The 17,427-nt window shown below is 42.4% G+C and overlaps 1 protein-coding gene across 2 annotated transcripts in view; it reads right to left on the bottom strand.

The window, feature by feature from the left end:
* Positions 1-17,427, bottom strand: part of SETBP1 (SET binding protein 1) — a 399,670-nt gene that overhangs the window by 182,646 nt on the left and 199,597 nt on the right. For both annotated transcript variants that reach the window (XM_061131388.1, XM_061131389.1), the window contains exon 3: positions 14,491-14,544. In XM_061131388.1, the coding sequence (XP_060987371.1) occupies positions 14,491-14,544 (54 nt within the window). The remainder of the gene's footprint in view (positions 1-14,490; positions 14,545-17,427) is intronic.

Below are 17,427 nucleotides of genomic sequence, written 5' to 3'. Positions count from 1 at the left end.
GTCTCTCCTCCCAGAGCTTCTGTTTGTTATTACTGTTTAAGGTGATCTGTCCAACGCACCGATGTGCCAAGAAGCTTTGCTCATAATCAGAAATATGTATTTATTTACTAGTTGGGTAATCTACAGAGAGATTTTTCTAGAGATCGCCACATTCACAAGAACTGCCACACCCAGCTGTGCTCTTTGTATTTAAATCCCAGGCGTTCGCCAGTGATAGGGGCATTGGGTCCAGCCTGCCCAGGCGGCTCCCGCCTCCATCACATAGATAATCTCCCTCAGCTGTGGATAAGTCTGGACCAAGAAAAGATGCTCAGAGCTCGAAGCTTTTGGGTGCAAAAGATTCTCTACAAACGCACATTCAGAGTAAACAAAACCCATCAGTCCCCTGTAAGAGTCCTATGCCTGATTGCACGAAACACATCATGATGGAATCTGCAACTGGCAAAGTAATTGGCGTTATTACAGCTGATGGGGAATTTCTGATGCTGCCCGAGCTCCCCTTTGAAATAATACTCAGCCATTTAATTTGTCCAGCTCTCGTTGAGCTGATTGCTCTTTTCTGCTGGAGTTTATCAAGAATGAAACGCGCTGTCTCTCCAGACGCCTGCAGGCTGAGATTTCACAGACAGTTCTTTTTTCAACACTCTCTCCACTTCTCTCATGACCCCATGCCTTAGTCACCTTTCACAGGATGCCAATAATGCAATAGATTGGAAATGGGTAAATCAAAACTGATTTAATTCAAAGCTGTGTATTTCCAGTCCCAATTCCAGAGGTATTCAAATGCTCTTGCTACACCATAAAATAATGGTGAAAGACTCACAAACCTCCAAAGATTTGGTTGTTCTAAAAAAGGCTCACAAAACTCAATAGCTCCAAAAATAAGTAATAGAAGACATCTTTATTATAACCACAAGGCCAGAAGCACTAAAGAAATATCAGAATTTGGGTACATGCACTTTTGTTTGGGGGATCTGTTTTTACTGCTGATAGACATGCATCCCTAGAATGGGTTCTACAAATATTCATTGAACATCTACTTTTCGTAGAAGCACAGATTCTTTTTTTCTTTACACAACGGTCATCTGAAACTCCATTCTCCACTTTGGCATTTCTGTTCCTAACCAGATGAAGGGTAAGAAAGCCAAATTTAGCCAGCTGTGTTTTCTCACAGTACAGACAAGGCTAGCGTCTGGGCACAGACCTCACATTCCCATCAGCAAGCTACTTGCCCTGTCAGCATGTTGACAATGAACTGCTTACTGGAGACAAGAGTCCTGCAGCCAGGAGGACTCCCTTCTGCAGATGCCACTTCCATCTGATGGCCCACGGAATCCAGAACCCACATGTTCCTTGAATCAGCCCTAATCTCATTTTTAACACAGAAACAACTGAATTCATAGATATGAAAGTCATCATATAAAATCCCCCTGAAGTCCCCAAGCCCTAACACAGCCTCTCTGAACAGCACTCACTCAATGCCCTTTGGTACAATTTCTCACTGATTTTGGGGGGCAATAAATCATTGTGCCTATGATTCTTTTACAGGGTTGGAGCTGAAGTAGATGTCCAGAACTATGCCGAAGATCACTGGACCCAAGGGAGCTGGTTCAGATGAGGCAATGCTCTGGTGGTTGAAAAAGCTCTTGATACATTTCTTTAAAATCATTTTGAGCACTTTCTAGCTAGTCTTCGTCCATGGGAAGGTGCCACAGGTGGTAACAGAAGGAAGCAAGCAATGAACACACTTCTTTCTGGGTACTCCCACGTCCCTGTCAAATAGTTCCTATCTGTCTTTTATCCATCCCATCCATCCTGTCCTCCTTTCTCTTGTAGGGTCATTCTCACAGGGCAAGGCTGTCCGCCACTGCTCACTTTGATTGGCAAGTGTCATAAACTGGTGAAAATACCAGGCAAGATCTAGATTTTTTTTGTTTTTTATGTTGTTTTCTTCTTTGGTAATCCCAAAGAACTGTGGTGCTGGAGAAAACTCCTGAGAGTCCCTTGGACAGCACGGAGATCCAACCAGTCAACCCTGAAGGAAAGAAACCCTGAATATTCATTGGAAGGACTGGTGGTAAAGCTGAAGCCCCAATACTTTGGCCGCCTGATGCAAAGAGTCAAACCACTGGAAAAGACCCTGATGCTGGGAAACACTGAGGGCACAAGGAGAAGGGGGTGACAGAAGATGAGATGGATGGCATCACTGACTCAATGGTCATGAGTTTGAGCAAACTCAGGGAGATAGTGAAGGACAGGGAAGCTTGGCATGCTGCAGTTCATGGAGTTGCAAAGAGTCAGACTCAACTTAGCAACTGAACAACAATTCCAAATTCTAGTAATATTGTCTTGGGAGGCTGCAATTTGTGCTCTAAAGTCAGTTTCAGTGGTCCAGGTTCAATTTCAACATGTAACTTATAAGAATAATAAAACAACAGCATACATGGTGTGTGTGCTGTGTGGAGTGCTTAGCAGATACCACTGTTTTTTGGCCTATCTATTCAATCCTCCTCAAAATCCCACAGAACAGGTATCCTTCTTTCATTAAAACAGAATCTGAGCCACATAAAAACAGGGGCCACACAGCTAATACAGGGCAGACCTGCGAGTCTAACTACTAAATGATAAAGTAATGTAAAATATTCTCCCTGCTAGTTACTGGATACAGAAGGGTGAGAGAGATTCATGCCATATTTCTAAATACGCATCAGTTTTACTACTTATAGTAATAAAGACTACAACAACATCACTTAAAAGTTTTTCTGTCCCATGAATCATTGGACAGAATCAATCCCTTAGGACAACCTGTTGGCAACATGGGTCTGCTAGAAGCTCTGATAAACACACTTTTAGGAAAGTGGGTGAAGCAAAAGAAGATCATTTGCAGACGTGGAGAAGAGGGAGGGTGTGGTCATTATCAGGGACATATAAGAAAACGGTGGCTGTCTGCATATTTGATGCAGCCTCGAAACACAAGGAGACAGATGGCTGGAAGATGCCTCTTGAGGTGTGCAAGCTGTTCCACTATGAGGCCCCTCTCCTATGGGGGTGTCTTGATACCTCTCAATCGGCCCCTTTTGTCTGGTACGAGATGGTCAGAAAGAGGTTGGGTAGACAGGTAGAAGGACAAGAGGGTTGAAATGTGAGCCAGACAGTAGGACTGGAAAGAACTTAAGTGAGTTTGCTTATCTAAGAAGTTGGGCTTCTGCCTCATGAGGAAGGTTTAGAACTATCCTGCTAAACAGATTTTGAAGAAAACATCTCCTTTCAAGTCCTAAAGGTGGTCTCTGAATTTGTATTTTCTCCATGAGTCATTCCTAGCCCTAGAAATGTATAGAACAAAGTTACATATCACATTAAAATTTAGAAAGAGAAATATGTAACTCAATCCACTAATAAACACAGATATTTGAGATAGATCAAAAAATTAATGACCTCATACCTCAAGTGATCAGAATTACAAGATGGTTTTTAAGAAGCTCAAATTGAAGCCACTTTACCAAAAGAATTAAAGAGAAAAACAAAAATAGAAAACTAGAAACATGAAGTCAGCAGAAGAAGCCAGTGTAATTAAATGTTTTGAGTCTCAAGGGATCATAGAAATCATCTAACTCTACACCCTTGCTGCTAAGCATTTTGGTTTGTTTTTGTTTTTCTTTCAGATGAAAATTATTGTTGAAAGAAAAGAGAATGATATTCAAAGTTAATCATCACTGATTGGCCTCATTTTTTTTTATACTTCTATTCTGAAAATTTGATTTTTTTATCAAATCAGATTTGATCAAAATCAGATTTTGAGGCTAAAAATTTGATCAAAATCAGATTCTGAGGCTAAATCATATTTTAATATTTTGTGGGGATAACTTACATTGACTTCTTTGACAAATGTAGAAAAAAATTTTCTGCATATGAGGAAGCCCCTCTCTTCCCAACACCCACCTGCCAACCAGCAATTTTCCCAAGTGTGAACTTCTGATTATTAGGTCTGTTTTAAGTTGGACCCACCTGCACTTGGCCTTCAGGTGTTCAAAATATCTTGGGACAAATAAAATATTCACAAAGTCTAAAGAGATTTAGAACTTATTAAGACTTAAGAATATTCCACTGAAATGCCAGACACTCTGGAAACACCTGGGGGACTTCTTTCTTCAGGACTATGTGCCAATATTGTCTTTTTTTTTTTTAATCTACTATAAACACTATCAAGGCAGGCAGTATAAAAAAGATATACCTGTATGAAGTGACTGATCTCATGTAAGAAAATAATAATGTCAGTTTGAGTTTTAGTACAAAGTGTGTGTATGCATGTGAACAAATGTTTTTGTTTAAAATGCTCTACTACTGTCACAGATGTAACAATACTGGTGTTAGGTAAGAAAAATAAAGTGGGTTGCCTTAGGAATTGTGGGAAAAGATTCATGTTCTATGTAGGTATCCAACAAGTAGCCAAAAAAACACCTTTATAGCTGGAGCCATTTTTTGGAGGGGGCACATTATTCACAATACAAATATAGTAACATGAGCCCATCAGTTCAGTTCAGTCACTCAGTTGTGTCTGTCTCTTTGCAACCCCATGGACTGTAGCACACCAGGCTTCCCTGTCCATCACCAACTCCTGGAGTTTACTCAAACTCATGTCAGTGATGCCATCCAACCATCTCATCCTCTGTTGTCCCCTTCTCCTCCCACCTTCAGTCTCTCCCAGCATCAGGGTCTTTCCAAATGAGTCAGTTCTTCACATCAGGTGGCCAAAGTATTGGAGTTTCAGCATCAGTCCTTCCAATGAGTATTCAGGACTGAGTTCCTTTAGGATGGACTGGTTGGATCTCCTTACCGTCCAAGAGACTCTCAAGAGTCTTCTCCAACACCACAGTTCAAAAGAATCAATTCTATTGTACTCAGAATTTATTTTTACAGTATTTTACCAAAATAACTGTACATTTCAAGTCAATGTATGGTAAAAATCACTACAATATTGTAAGGTAATTAGCCTCCAATTAAAACAAATTAATTAATTTAAAAAAATAACTGTACATGAATATGACTTGGGGGGGGGGGGGGGGAACATGTTGTCATTCCCCCAAAACTGCAGATGCAATTTCCTAGTGTTACCAAAAGGATAGGATCTGGACTCTTGCTTTTCTTTGCCTTCTTCTCATGGACCAATGGACCTGCTATTCCCACTCAATAGTTGAGATCTGTCCAATATTTTAAACTTGCTAGTGATGGTGTTGGGTTTACGACCGCCTCTGCATGCTACCTAGATATTCTTTCTGGACTCAGAGATATCCAAAAAGACCCAGCTTTACAACAGTGCCCCAAGAGAGAATGCATGTGGTTGGCTGGTATACCTCATCCTCCAACTTCAGAAGCAGGTTGAAGTTGATGAATCCTTGAGTCTTCCTTGCTCAGGGTACTGCTTAGTAAGCCCATTCAGTTCATTTCACTTCAGTTCAGTTCAGTTCACTTCAATCACTCAGTCATGTCTAACTCCTTGCAACTCCACGGACTGCAGCACACCAGGCCTTCCTGTCCATCACCAACTCCCAGAGTTTACTCAAACTCATGTCCATCGAGTTGGTAATGCCATCCAATCAACTCATCCTCTGTCATCCCCTTCTCCTCCCATCTTCAATCTTGCCCAGCATCAAGGTCTTTTCAAATGAGTCAGTTCTTCGCATCAGGTGGCCAAAGTATTAGAGTTTCAGCTTCAACGTCAGTCCTTCCAATGAATATTCAGGACTGATTTCCTTCAGGATGGACTGATTGGATCTCCTTGCTGTCCAAGGGACTCTCAAGAGTCTTCCCCAACACCACAGTTCAAAACCATCAATTAGTTGGCGCTCAACTTTCTTTATAGTCCAACGCTCACATCCATACATGACTACTGGAAAAACCATAGCTTTGACTAGATGGACATTTGTTGGCAAAGTAATGTCTCTGCTTTTTAATATGCTGTCTAGGTTGGTCAAAGCTTTTCTTCCAAGGAGCAAACATCTTTTAATTTCATGCCTGCAGTCACCATCTGCAGTGATTTTGGAGCCCCCAAAAATAAAGTCTGTCACTGTTTTCACTGTCTCCCCATCTATTTCCCATGAGGTGATGGGACCAGATGCCATATCTTAGTTTTCTGAATGTTGAGTTTTAAGCCAACTTTTTCACTCTCCTCTTTCACTTTCATCAAGAGGCTCTTTAGTTCTTCGATTTCTGCCATAAGGGTGGTGTCCTCTGGATATCTGAGGTTATTGATATTTCTCCCAGCAACTGATTCCAGCATGTGCTTCATCCAGCCCAGCATTTAATATGATGTACTCTGCATATCAGTTAAATAAGCAGGGTGACAATATACAGCCTTGACGTACTCCTTTCCAGATTTGGAACCAATCTGTTGTTCCACGTCCAGTTCTAACTGTTGCTTCTTGACCTGCATACAGATTTCTCAGGATACAGGTCAGGTGGTTTGGTAATCCCATCTCTTTAAGAATTTTCCACAGTTTGTTGTGATCCACACAGTTAAAGGCTTTGGCATAGTCAATAAAGCAGAAGTAGATGTTTCTCTGGAACTCTCTTGCTTTTTCAATGATCCAATGGATGTTGGCAATTTGATCTCTGTAAGTAAGCTCCTATCTTTTTCTCAAGGCCTTTCTTCAAGCTCTGCCTCTTGCCATGCATCTTTGCTCTTTGATTCAGTATGATTCAGGGCATGGACTGCAGACTGGTGCTGGCCTGTCAGGTGTATTTTACCACCTGAATAGCAGGTGGTAGGCACAGGGGGAGCCTTTTCAGAAGACCTGCTTAGCCATATATCCACTGCCTGGACCCCAGTTTCCTCCTCAGTGAAAGTGGAAGTGTAAGCCATCTGATAAAAGGCTGTTGTGGCCTTAGATACCAGAAGCAAGTGAAGCACATTACACATTCCTGGCACAAGGTAGGAGTCATCTGAATGTGCAGCCCTTTACTTTCTTTCCTCTGTAAGACTTCCTCCAAGACTCAGTCTTTATCTAGAAAATGAGGAGGCCGATTTAGATTCTGGGGAGCTTCTGAACACTCTTGGAGCTTCTGGACTCCACCCAGATTATACCCAGATTACTTCAATGGGGCTGGACCTGGGCTCTGGTAGTTTTTATAAGCTCTGTCAATAATCCCATCTGCGGTCAAAGTGGAGAACCGCTCTAGGCGTCCTGTCTTGCCTTTTCAATTCTAAGTGGAAGGCGGAGTGTGTAAGCACTGGTGGAAGGATGTCCTTATGCCCTGTTTTGCTTCAGGTTGGTTCTTCCCAAAATGGCAAAATAGATACGATGTGGTGAATTCAAAACAAGCCGATGCTTTTTGCTCACTGCTGGGGGTCTTAGGTGGGACACTCCACTGCCTACCTCTGCCTCACTGTGGTTTCCTCTGAGGAAGGGACAACTGCCCTAACTCTCCATCTGGGAACTGGGGAAGGGAAGGGATGAGAACAGCAGAAATGCTTTGCCAAGACGAAAGGATTCAAAATGCTCCACAAAAATTCCCTGTCTTACTCTGAGATAGATGAATTCTTTTTCCTTGAATAGGCTGAGATAAAAAGAACTCAATATGACATACAAAAGTGAAGCTGTGGCTGCTTGTCCTGATTTTATCAGTGATCAGTTTGGGTCTGAATCATCTTAACAATGGTGATATGCTCCAACTCAAGGTGTCATAGCGTTAAGAGGTGAAGAATACAGGTGTCAGTGCCAGACCACCTGGGTTCAAATCCTAATTCTGCCACTTATGGGCTTTGTGACCTTAGCAATTCTGTGATTACTTTTGAAATGAAAATAATATTATTACCGATTTCACAAAGGTTTGTAAGGATTAACTGATGAATAAATGTAAAGTTCAAAGAACACTTTCTGGCACACAGTTCACTTTTACTAAGTCTTTGGCATATGTACACTCAGCCAAAGGCCATGTGGACAAGTAGCAACACCAACTCCTGCCGAGTCCAACAGTGGCTGGGTACTCTGGAAAATCCCTTGCTTCCTTTTCCATCTTTATGACTGTTGACTCTCAGCCTGTAGGCAGCCGGTGTCCATGGGAGCAGAGTCTGACAATGGTGATTCTGTTCTGAAGGACACTATCCACCCTTGAAGAACAAGCAACCTGGGAACTCAGGGATTTCACGTTCAAAAGAAAGGAGCCATCAGAAGCCTCTGACTCTCTAACCCGCTCTGCTGCTTTTCAGTGTAGAAGTGGCCACTTGAAACAATCAAAAACACAGACCATCACTGAGTCATAGGTTACTGTCATGGTCCCTTCTCTGTGTCACCATGCCTTTTCTAGTGGGACATGTACACAGCTAGAATTTCTTTCTGTTCAGAAACGCCATGGTCAAACCTTCCTAAAAACTAGCTTCTCCTCACAAAATGTTTGGAGTCCTTTCATTGAAAAATTCTGGGTTAGGACTTATGGAGCCCAAGATATTTTGCAGATGGTTATATCTCCTGATGTCTGTAAGTAGAACTGATTGTGGGGCCTGAGGAAAATGGAGTAAGGGTCTGTTTAGGGATGACAAAGTCCTCCTCCTTTGAACACTGGGCGATAATCATACTTAATCTAGGAATGAACACTGTAACTTCTCAACCTATACCTCCTTTGGGTTTATGGTCCCCTTATTTGTCCAGTCAGCCAAGTAGCTACCAGGCCCATTGATTCTGCCCCTATACTTTATCTGGCATTTCTTCCCTCAGGAACATGTCCCACTGACCCCTGCCCAGCTTCATTCTCTACTACGTCTCATATGAACCAACGGCCCAGGCTTATTACTGGCTCAATCCACTCTTCATTTCATCACGTCTACTAACTATGGTACAACCTTCTTGCATCACAGTTGTGGTTCTTCCCCATACTCAAGCCTTCAGTGGCTCCGCTCTCCCCAGATGTCAAAATCTAAAATCTGGATTCTGATTCAAACAAATCAACTGTAAAGTCCATGTTAAGATAATCAGAGAAATCTGAACATGAACTGGACATTATAAAATATTATGTTATTGTTACCTATAAAAGTAACAATAATTCCATAATATTTTCATATTATATTAAAAATAATATTTTATAGGCAATAATAACATAAAACAATAACATAATGGCATTGTGATAATATTTTTTAAAGGCCTTATTTGTTAGAAAAGCTTACTGAATGATTTATGAGTGAAATAACATGATGACTGGGATTTTTAAAAAATACTTCCCCCAGATTTAAAATTAAAAATACATATGTATATGGGAGTATAGCTGAAATAAGACTGGCAAATGGTAATGATTACAGAAGCTGGCCCAGGGGTGGGTGGGGAACTGATCACATCAACTTGGGAAAACTGACTGTCAAAGACTTTGCAAACAGGTTATTAAACCATTGACAGCTTAAAATTGTTCACTGGGGGGATATTTACACCACAGAAATCAGCCCATGCTTCAAATCAAGGCTTTTGTAACAACATGTTATTAAAGTTGAATAATAGACAATAAACATTAGATAATAAATGGAGGATTATTAAACTAGTATGCCTATTTTTCTGGACTTTGGAGACCTTGTGCAATTTGGTCCCAACCTAATTTGCAGCTATATCCTCACCATATTCCATGTAAACCAGAGCAATTAAAGCACTCTGTCTCCAGAACATGCCCAAAAATCTCCACCCTTGGTTTGGTCTTCATCCCTGCCTTGGCTTCCCCTGCCTTGGAGTAAGTTCACTGCCTCACTTCCTTCTCACCTATCTTGGCCCACGTACCTAGGAGACTTTTTTGCTTGCTCTACATAGATACAATTTCTCCTTCCTCTGAATTCTTAAATAATTTAACCTTAAATTTAAATAATTTAAGGAGAAGGGGACGACAGAGGATGAGATAATTGGATGGCATCACTGATGTGACAGACATGAGTTTGAGTAGGCTCCAGGAGTTGGTGATGGACAGGGAAGCCTGGCATGCTGCAGTCCATGGGGTCACAAAGAGTTGGACATGACTGAGCAACTGAACTGAACTGAACCTTCTCTGCTGGGGGAGGGCATGGCAACCCATTCCAGTATTCTTGCCTGGAGAATCCCCATGGACAGAGGAACCTGGGGGACAACAGTCCATGTGGTTGCAAAGAGTTGGACACAACTGAGCAACTGAGCACATACATCTCTAACGAAAGGAAAAGTTGAATTTGCTGTATCTGGCAGCCACAATGCTAGATTACTTTGACAATATTGTCTCATTTGATCCTCACAACAATCTGTGGGATAAGCTGCACAGCTTTTTTGCTTGATAAGGAAAATGAGGATTAAAGTCATTAGGCAACTTCCCCAGGTTCACAAAGCTAATAGTGGTAGAATATTCCAGAATTGCCAAATTCTGGGGAAGAGTCTGTGCAGCACGTAGCTCTACATAAAGATCTCCATGGGTACCTTTGAATGAAATGGCAGCTCAGCAACTGAAAGTCTTGTTTTCTCCGAACTGAAAAATGTTTTCTTGTGTGTTCTGAGTGACTCTTCTTACCTTTCACTGCAAATGTCCCCTTGGCCATAACAGCAATAGCCATTTTAGAAATTTCTTTAAAATAGCTACCCTTATAAAACAGCTATTACACTTGCCTCCCAAAATCCTGTCATTGAGGCATACTTGAAGTAAAATCCAATTTTTCCTATAAGAAGCCTCCTCTCTCCCCTGAGACAGTGGGGTGTTTATGAAACCGGTGGAGAACCAAGTCCTTTAGTGGGTGCTCTCTTGTGGGGGATGGGTCTTCTCAAGGTTGCTTTCCAGCACGGCAGATGGACAGATGACACTTGCATCTGAGCTTGGGCCCCATGCTATAGTTGTTTCTTCCTAACATCCCCCACCAGGGCCCTTGTAAGCATGTGCTTAAATGCCAGGGGCATATACATGGACACTTCACTACAAAATTTGAACAATTGTCAGATGCCTGTAAGAGAGACAAAGAACTAAATGCCAAGAAGCTGTGGCTGTTATTTGTATCCTAGATGGGAGCAGAGGATCTAGCATTTGCCTTGAATTGCTCCTGGAGAGCTCAGCCTGCAAAAGGAATGGAATGTCTAGCAAGAGGGGCGTGGTGAATAAATGATGGTACTAGCAAGTAGACAAAAATAGCTAGCTGCTAGAAGATTTTCCAGTGACATGAAAAGCATTCAAACAAACAAAAAAGAAGGTTAAAAAGGCATATAAAATATGAGTGTCGACTTTTAAAAAAATCCCATAGATGTGTACATTTTTGCACAATAATTATGGTAAGACTATACCCCAAAATGTCATTATAAGTATTTCTGGGGTGGAAAGAGATTTTTCAAAATTTTCTAAATATTTTCCAAATCTCTTCTTTTTAGTTAATTTTTACAGTTAGCATCCATCACCACACAGAATTACAGATTTTTTTCTTCTGATGAGAGCTTTCAAGACTCACTCTTTTAGTAACTATCATTTATAACTATAGTCACCATGGAGTACATTACATCCCCAGGACTTATTTATAACTAGAAGATTGTACTTTTTTGACCACCTTCACATACTCCAAAATTTTTACAGTGAACAACTTATAGCTCTTAACTCAGAAGAAAAAAAGAGTAAAAATAAAATGAAGAAGTCACATGACTGTGGGGCTTCTACTAAGCTTCTACTGCTTTTAATCCTGTCAAGGATGGAGAGAGATGGTCTGGGAAAGGTAGATGAGGATCCTCATTTCTAGTCATTCAAGGGTAAGAAGAGGGGGCTCAAATATGTTCATTCCATCAAAGGCAGGAAGAACAAGGTGTTGGAAAATGAAAGATGTGTCTGGGAGGGGTACCAAATATTAAGAAAAGAGTCTGGGTGACATAGGTGTGAATTTCAGGAGGCTTTCCATCTGTGTTTTTTAAACTTACTGAGACCAGTAACCTCCAGTGAGGCAGTTCTTCCTGCTCACCCAGCACAGAAGCCAAGCTCACCGAGCCAGGAAGAACTCTCATCTCTAGTGCACAGGCAGTAAAATCTCAGCATCAGGCTCTACCTCCAAAGTAATGTGTTTATTTGCAGGAATGAACATGGTGCCTTTACAAACCAATAATCACAGGGAGAAGGGCTGGCAGTGACTTCCTGGCCCTCCTCTTCTTTATCCGGATGCAGAAAAGGAGAGAGACAGGAGACAGGAGAGGTCAGACTCCTACACTCACCACTCTCCACACCTTCAAACCAGAGGGGCAGCAAAGATTAGGGAGAGAATCATGACTATTTTCCCTAAGAGGCTGCAGCAGGAAATGTTTCAAGAAAAAAAAGACAAAAACTTTTCCATGCAAGTGGTGAATGTGGACCATGTGAAGGCCAACAGGCCCACTGACAGTGAGCCCCGGGAGGGGTCCTCGGTGAATTGCCTCCTGAAAGTCAGTGACAGTTCCTGGGAAGGAACACACCCATGAGTGACTGGACATCAGGATGCCTGGGGCTCAGTTTCACCTGAAACCCAAAGAGCGAAGGGAAAACAATAACAGAAGCCAATGAATTGGTGCACAGCCCCAAACGTGTGGGCAATGTTCTGTTTCTCTCCTGAAAAGCACCCAAGAGGGTGGTGTTGACTCGAGACACATCCGGGCCTTTTTGATTGAGGAACAACACTGAAGAACTGACTGATCTGGGCACTAAACTCTGGCCACAAGATTCCCAGGGCCTACTGGCCTCAGGAACATGCATCCTGAGGAGTGAAAAATACACATTTATATTCCAGCCGCGGGGGAATAACACACAAATGGAATAATGTGGAAAGGTCAGATGGAACCAAGGGAGTGAGCCATCTGCACCAACTACCGCAGTGCAATCGGCAGGGAGCAGTAGAACTGCTTTTCTAGGATCATGGCCTCAAGTGTTATGGGCAGACCCCCAATATATCTAACAATAGTTCATTTTAAATCAAATATCTTTAGAACTGTGGGCTCAACAAACAGAGAGAGAATATGATCAACTCAGAAATAATGCCAAAACCACACACACAGACACCCCCATACACACACACACCTTCCATAAAGCCAGTCTCCACTATGCATCTTTTTCAAGCCACAAAACATCATAGTACAAAGCCTCTCCCCCCCACCGCCCCCCTTTATTTTTATAAATTGCAGATAAAAATAAATCTTTGGCCAGGATGCCACTGTGTGTGAGAGTGAAGGGGTGGAGGTGGGTGGGACATGGGTCGATTTTCTTTTATTTTGTTTTACATTCCCTGAGCTCACCTGAAAGCCTGTGTGCATTATGTGAATAACTGCTTGAATAAATTATCATTTTTCAATATTGTCAAAAGGCTTCCTGACTATTTTTAAAACCTCACTGCGTCCTGACAGAAGGATTAACAAGCTGTGATCAAAACACCCCAAACTGTACATGGATTTATCTTTGACTCTCACCAGCAGGGCCCTGGACTTTGTTCACTGTCTCCCTCAAGCCTCTTACTCTACTTCCAATCTCGCCTCTAGTGATCTCAGTGGTCTGGGGCCTCTGCTCCCCTGGTCTTGGGGTCTCAGTCTCCTCCAGCAGTAAAAGGGGACTCACAGGATACACTCTACATGGGGGAAGTGTAATAAGGGTACAGTGAGCTCTCAGATATAAAACATGTTTAAAGAAGAAAAGGTCCTCAAGTTCACAGAATTCTTGTATTAGAAAGTACCTGCTCTGTCTTTGGGAACCCCTGCAGAAGTGCAGCAGGTGGGGTCTTGGGCAGCACGGAGCTGGGAGTGACAGGAAGTTTCCCACTCAAGGGGGAACAGAGGCAGGGGTGAGATATCTCAGTTCTTGCTCTTGGATTTACCCATCTTTGCATACACAGTCTATCTACACTGGGATCCATGCGGAACACAAGGACTATGTGTGTCTGGTATGCATTTGTGTGTGTGTGTGGTTATGCATTTGTGTGGAGACAGTAAGCTTCCTTCCAAAGACAGGCAAGGTGATTTTCCATCTTCAAAGCTGCCAGGGAGGTCCCAAGAGAGACTTGGCCTGTGCCTCTTGTCGCTTGCTCATAGTGACCTCCAAAAAGCATTCTGGCCAGAGATAATAATGGCCCATTTTCTAACCGAAATCAGCAAAACTCAACCACCTGCCTCTGCAGAGTCTGAGATTAACCTGGCCCCCAGACTGTGGCTACAAGGCATTTGCTCACAAAGATTCCACAAAATCGAGTCCCCTGTAACAAAGGGGAGAAATGCAGGAGAAAATCCCGCCTTCTACATTCTTGGTTTAACCCTCTCCTATGCTGAATCACCCACCACCGCACATTCCAAGCAGCTCGGTCTACTCTCTTTCACACTATAAAATATTACGGAAGCAGCAAGAGGTTGTTTTGTTTGTGATGAGTTGAGAGGAGCCAGTGGGAGATGACAAACTACCAAGTCACTGTCAAGGTTGGTTCCCTGAGTCAGAGACGCTGGAAACCCAAGGTGGGGGTTTGTGCCCTGGTACCAACTTTGTTTCCTCACAACCAAAATTCATAAAAGGATCAGTGGAACTTACTTGTGGCTGAAATCCTTTGAGGTCACTGGCTGCAAGGTCACTGGCTGTGAGGAGCTGGAAAAGAACAAAGAAGTCTTCCTTAGTGACATCTCTCAACAGTTTGCATACAGCATCCCCAGGACAACTGATCAGCAATGGATCAGACAGAGCCCAGAGCCAGGGTGACTGCAAAATCACAAAAAGCAAATGCAGTGCTTCTGGGCTAGGAGCCTGGAAGCAATGGCCTTTTCACCTTGTGTCTACTCTATTTCTGTCTGTCTCTGCTGTCTTCTCCTATCTTCTTTCTAGGTGTGATCAATCCCTTCAGTCTTAAGTTAGGCAGCATGAACTATGAATGGATTCCAACGGATCCACAGAGTCCCTGAGATTGTAAGTACAAATTACACGTGAGTCCACACACTTCTTTAGGGAGAGGGCCCCTGACTTCCTTCCTACTATCAAATTATTCTGTGATACCACAAGTAAAAGAGACAGTTAAAGGCCCATCTTGTCCAGGAGGGCTATTGCTTCTTCCTCCTCTTTTTAAAAAATCAGACCAGTGAAAATGACCCTATCCTCTCCCCAGCTGCACATGACTCAGTTCCCTTTATTGTATGTTGCCTTTCATTTTATATACTTTTAAATATTCAGAGTTTATGAGTCCAACAATCAGGCACAATGTTAATGGTAAGTCAGGCTATGTACATTCTGTATCTCTGAGTTCAATCTATATTAAAGGGTAAAGTTAAGGTTTTAATACATTTGCCTGCTCTCCAGAAAACACTCACTGGAGTCCTAAGATGAATTAATAAAATACTCACATTCTTAATTGTTGCTCAAAAATGCTGGGAAAGCAGGATAAAGAGAAAAAAGGCAGATGCTTATTTTGATTCAAGGAGTGTGACTGCTTGCTAGCTTTGTTAGGCCTGGAGAGCGTTTGTGAAAAATAAGAGAGATTTCATGTTTGCTGTAACAATATTTTGTTTGGTTCAAGAAAGAGAGGAAGTCATGCTGGGCTGCAGTGCCTCCAGCCTTAGAAAAGCTCAACTGGGCTCTTTAGCTCAGAAAAGTTCAACTAAGCTCATTGCTCTTTAGGCAATGACTTTGTCTAAAGTGATGCATAAAGTGGTGTAAACTCTGGGATAGAGCAGGAAGGAGGTGGAGAGCGCAAAAGCTGTACCTCTCTCCCCATACCCAGGCCTGCAAGCAGCTTCCCACCCCCCACCCCCCCTGAGCCTGCCGCACCCCCCAACCCCAGGGACGTGGAATTTGCCTGGAAAGGTGGCACCATCCTGAGAGAGAGGCAGCTCAGCCCCTCTGACTGCAAACACTGCCAAAAACAAGCTACGAGGGCACCTGAGGAGACACTGGGCCTGGACATAATTATACGGCATCTCTGCCTGCAAGGAACATACAATTTGGTCCAAGGGTAAGACACGCATGTGTCAGTGTGAGCAGAGACAGTGTTAGTGTCAAACTGTGAACAACGTAAGGCAAGAAAGGTCAGGGTGGGGTTACTAAAATAAGAGCTGGAATTGAGACTTGAAAATGGCCAGGTGGCAGTGCAGGGAGCCCTTTCAGGGGGGCAGTGGGAAGGAGACACAGGAAAGGGGTTTACCAACCCCAGCAGGCAGCTCACTTGGCATTATCCCCTGCCAGCCATGGCATGCTTTAAGGAAGAAGGGAGGGAATCGGCATTGTGATCGCTGCTTTACAGAAATTTTTTTAATCTTCATAACTCCTTCATGAGATAGAAAGTATCCCCACTTTATGGATGGGAAAATTGAGACTTTGGGAGGTTAAGTAACTGTTTTTAGGTCACACAGGTATGGCAGGAACTCTTCTGCCTTTTTACGAGGTTTACGAGGCAACAGAAGTGAGAGCAAAACATCTAGTTCTTCCTAGTTCTGAGATGCTGCAACAGAAAATAAACCACAAGGGTGTTCATAGCATCTTAGCATTTGCACTATTTTGTCAAATCAGAGGTTTGGGATTGAGAAATGATCATATCCAGATTGAATGGAAATAGAGATATGGCATTTTCTATTATGGTTCCTTATGTCCCCAGCTCAACAAAGTTAGGATCTATCCTATCCTCACTGGGAAACTTATATCCTTTTCCCTTCTCTTAGAAAAGCAAAAGATGCATGAAATTTAGTCCTTTTTCTTTCTTGGCTGTGCTGCACAGCATGTGGAATCTTAGTTCCTTGACCAGGTATCAAACCTGTGCCCCCTGTGGTAGAAAGCACAGAGTCCTAACCACTGGACCACCAGGGAATTCCTACAATTTAGTTCTTAATTATTTAAAGTTTTATCTTGTGCTATTGTGTGTGTGTGTGTGTGTGTGTGTGTGTGTTTAAAATTTATTTTAAATAAATTTAAAATATATTTAAAATTTCCTTTTTTTAGCCTAAACAAGCCCATGCACAACAAGACAATGTTTTATATCTCACACAACTATTGTATTTCTCAAGAAAAGTCTTGACATACAATTAGTCATTGAAAGCCTGTTGGTCAAATAACTTAAAAGTGAGGAATACTGTCAAACTAGAGATGAGGGCTAGAATGACTAAATTGCTGAGATGTGTGAGAGACGGCCTATGACATCCTTCAAGTTGACAAGAGGAAATGACACCTAGAATGCATAGCACCTAGAGCACTTCCTGCATGAAGTAAGCATTCAAACATCTGGATGAATTAATCAGCTCCAATATGGGAACAAGTCCTTCTATACCCATGAAAGATTTTACTAGAGAATATCAGCTTATGCTTCAGTGCACGAGTCAAGGTTAAATTAAAGAAAGAACAGTATGGGCAAAATATAAACCACACTCCTTGAACACACCCCTTTCTAGAGCTGATTGTTTCATAGGCGATTCCACATTCTGCACCCAGGAAAGGAGAAAGAACTGGCCCTCCGGCACTGAAGAGTGGAGATCAGGTGCAGATTAGAAATAC

Source organism: Dama dama, chromosome 27 (genome assembly GCF_033118175.1).
Source record: "Dama dama isolate Ldn47 chromosome 27, ASM3311817v1, whole genome shotgun sequence".
NCBI lineage: Eukaryota > Metazoa > Chordata > Mammalia > Artiodactyla > Cervidae > Dama > Dama dama.
Note: the sequence above shows the minus strand (reverse complement) of the source record. Positions and strands in the feature narration are given on the sequence as shown.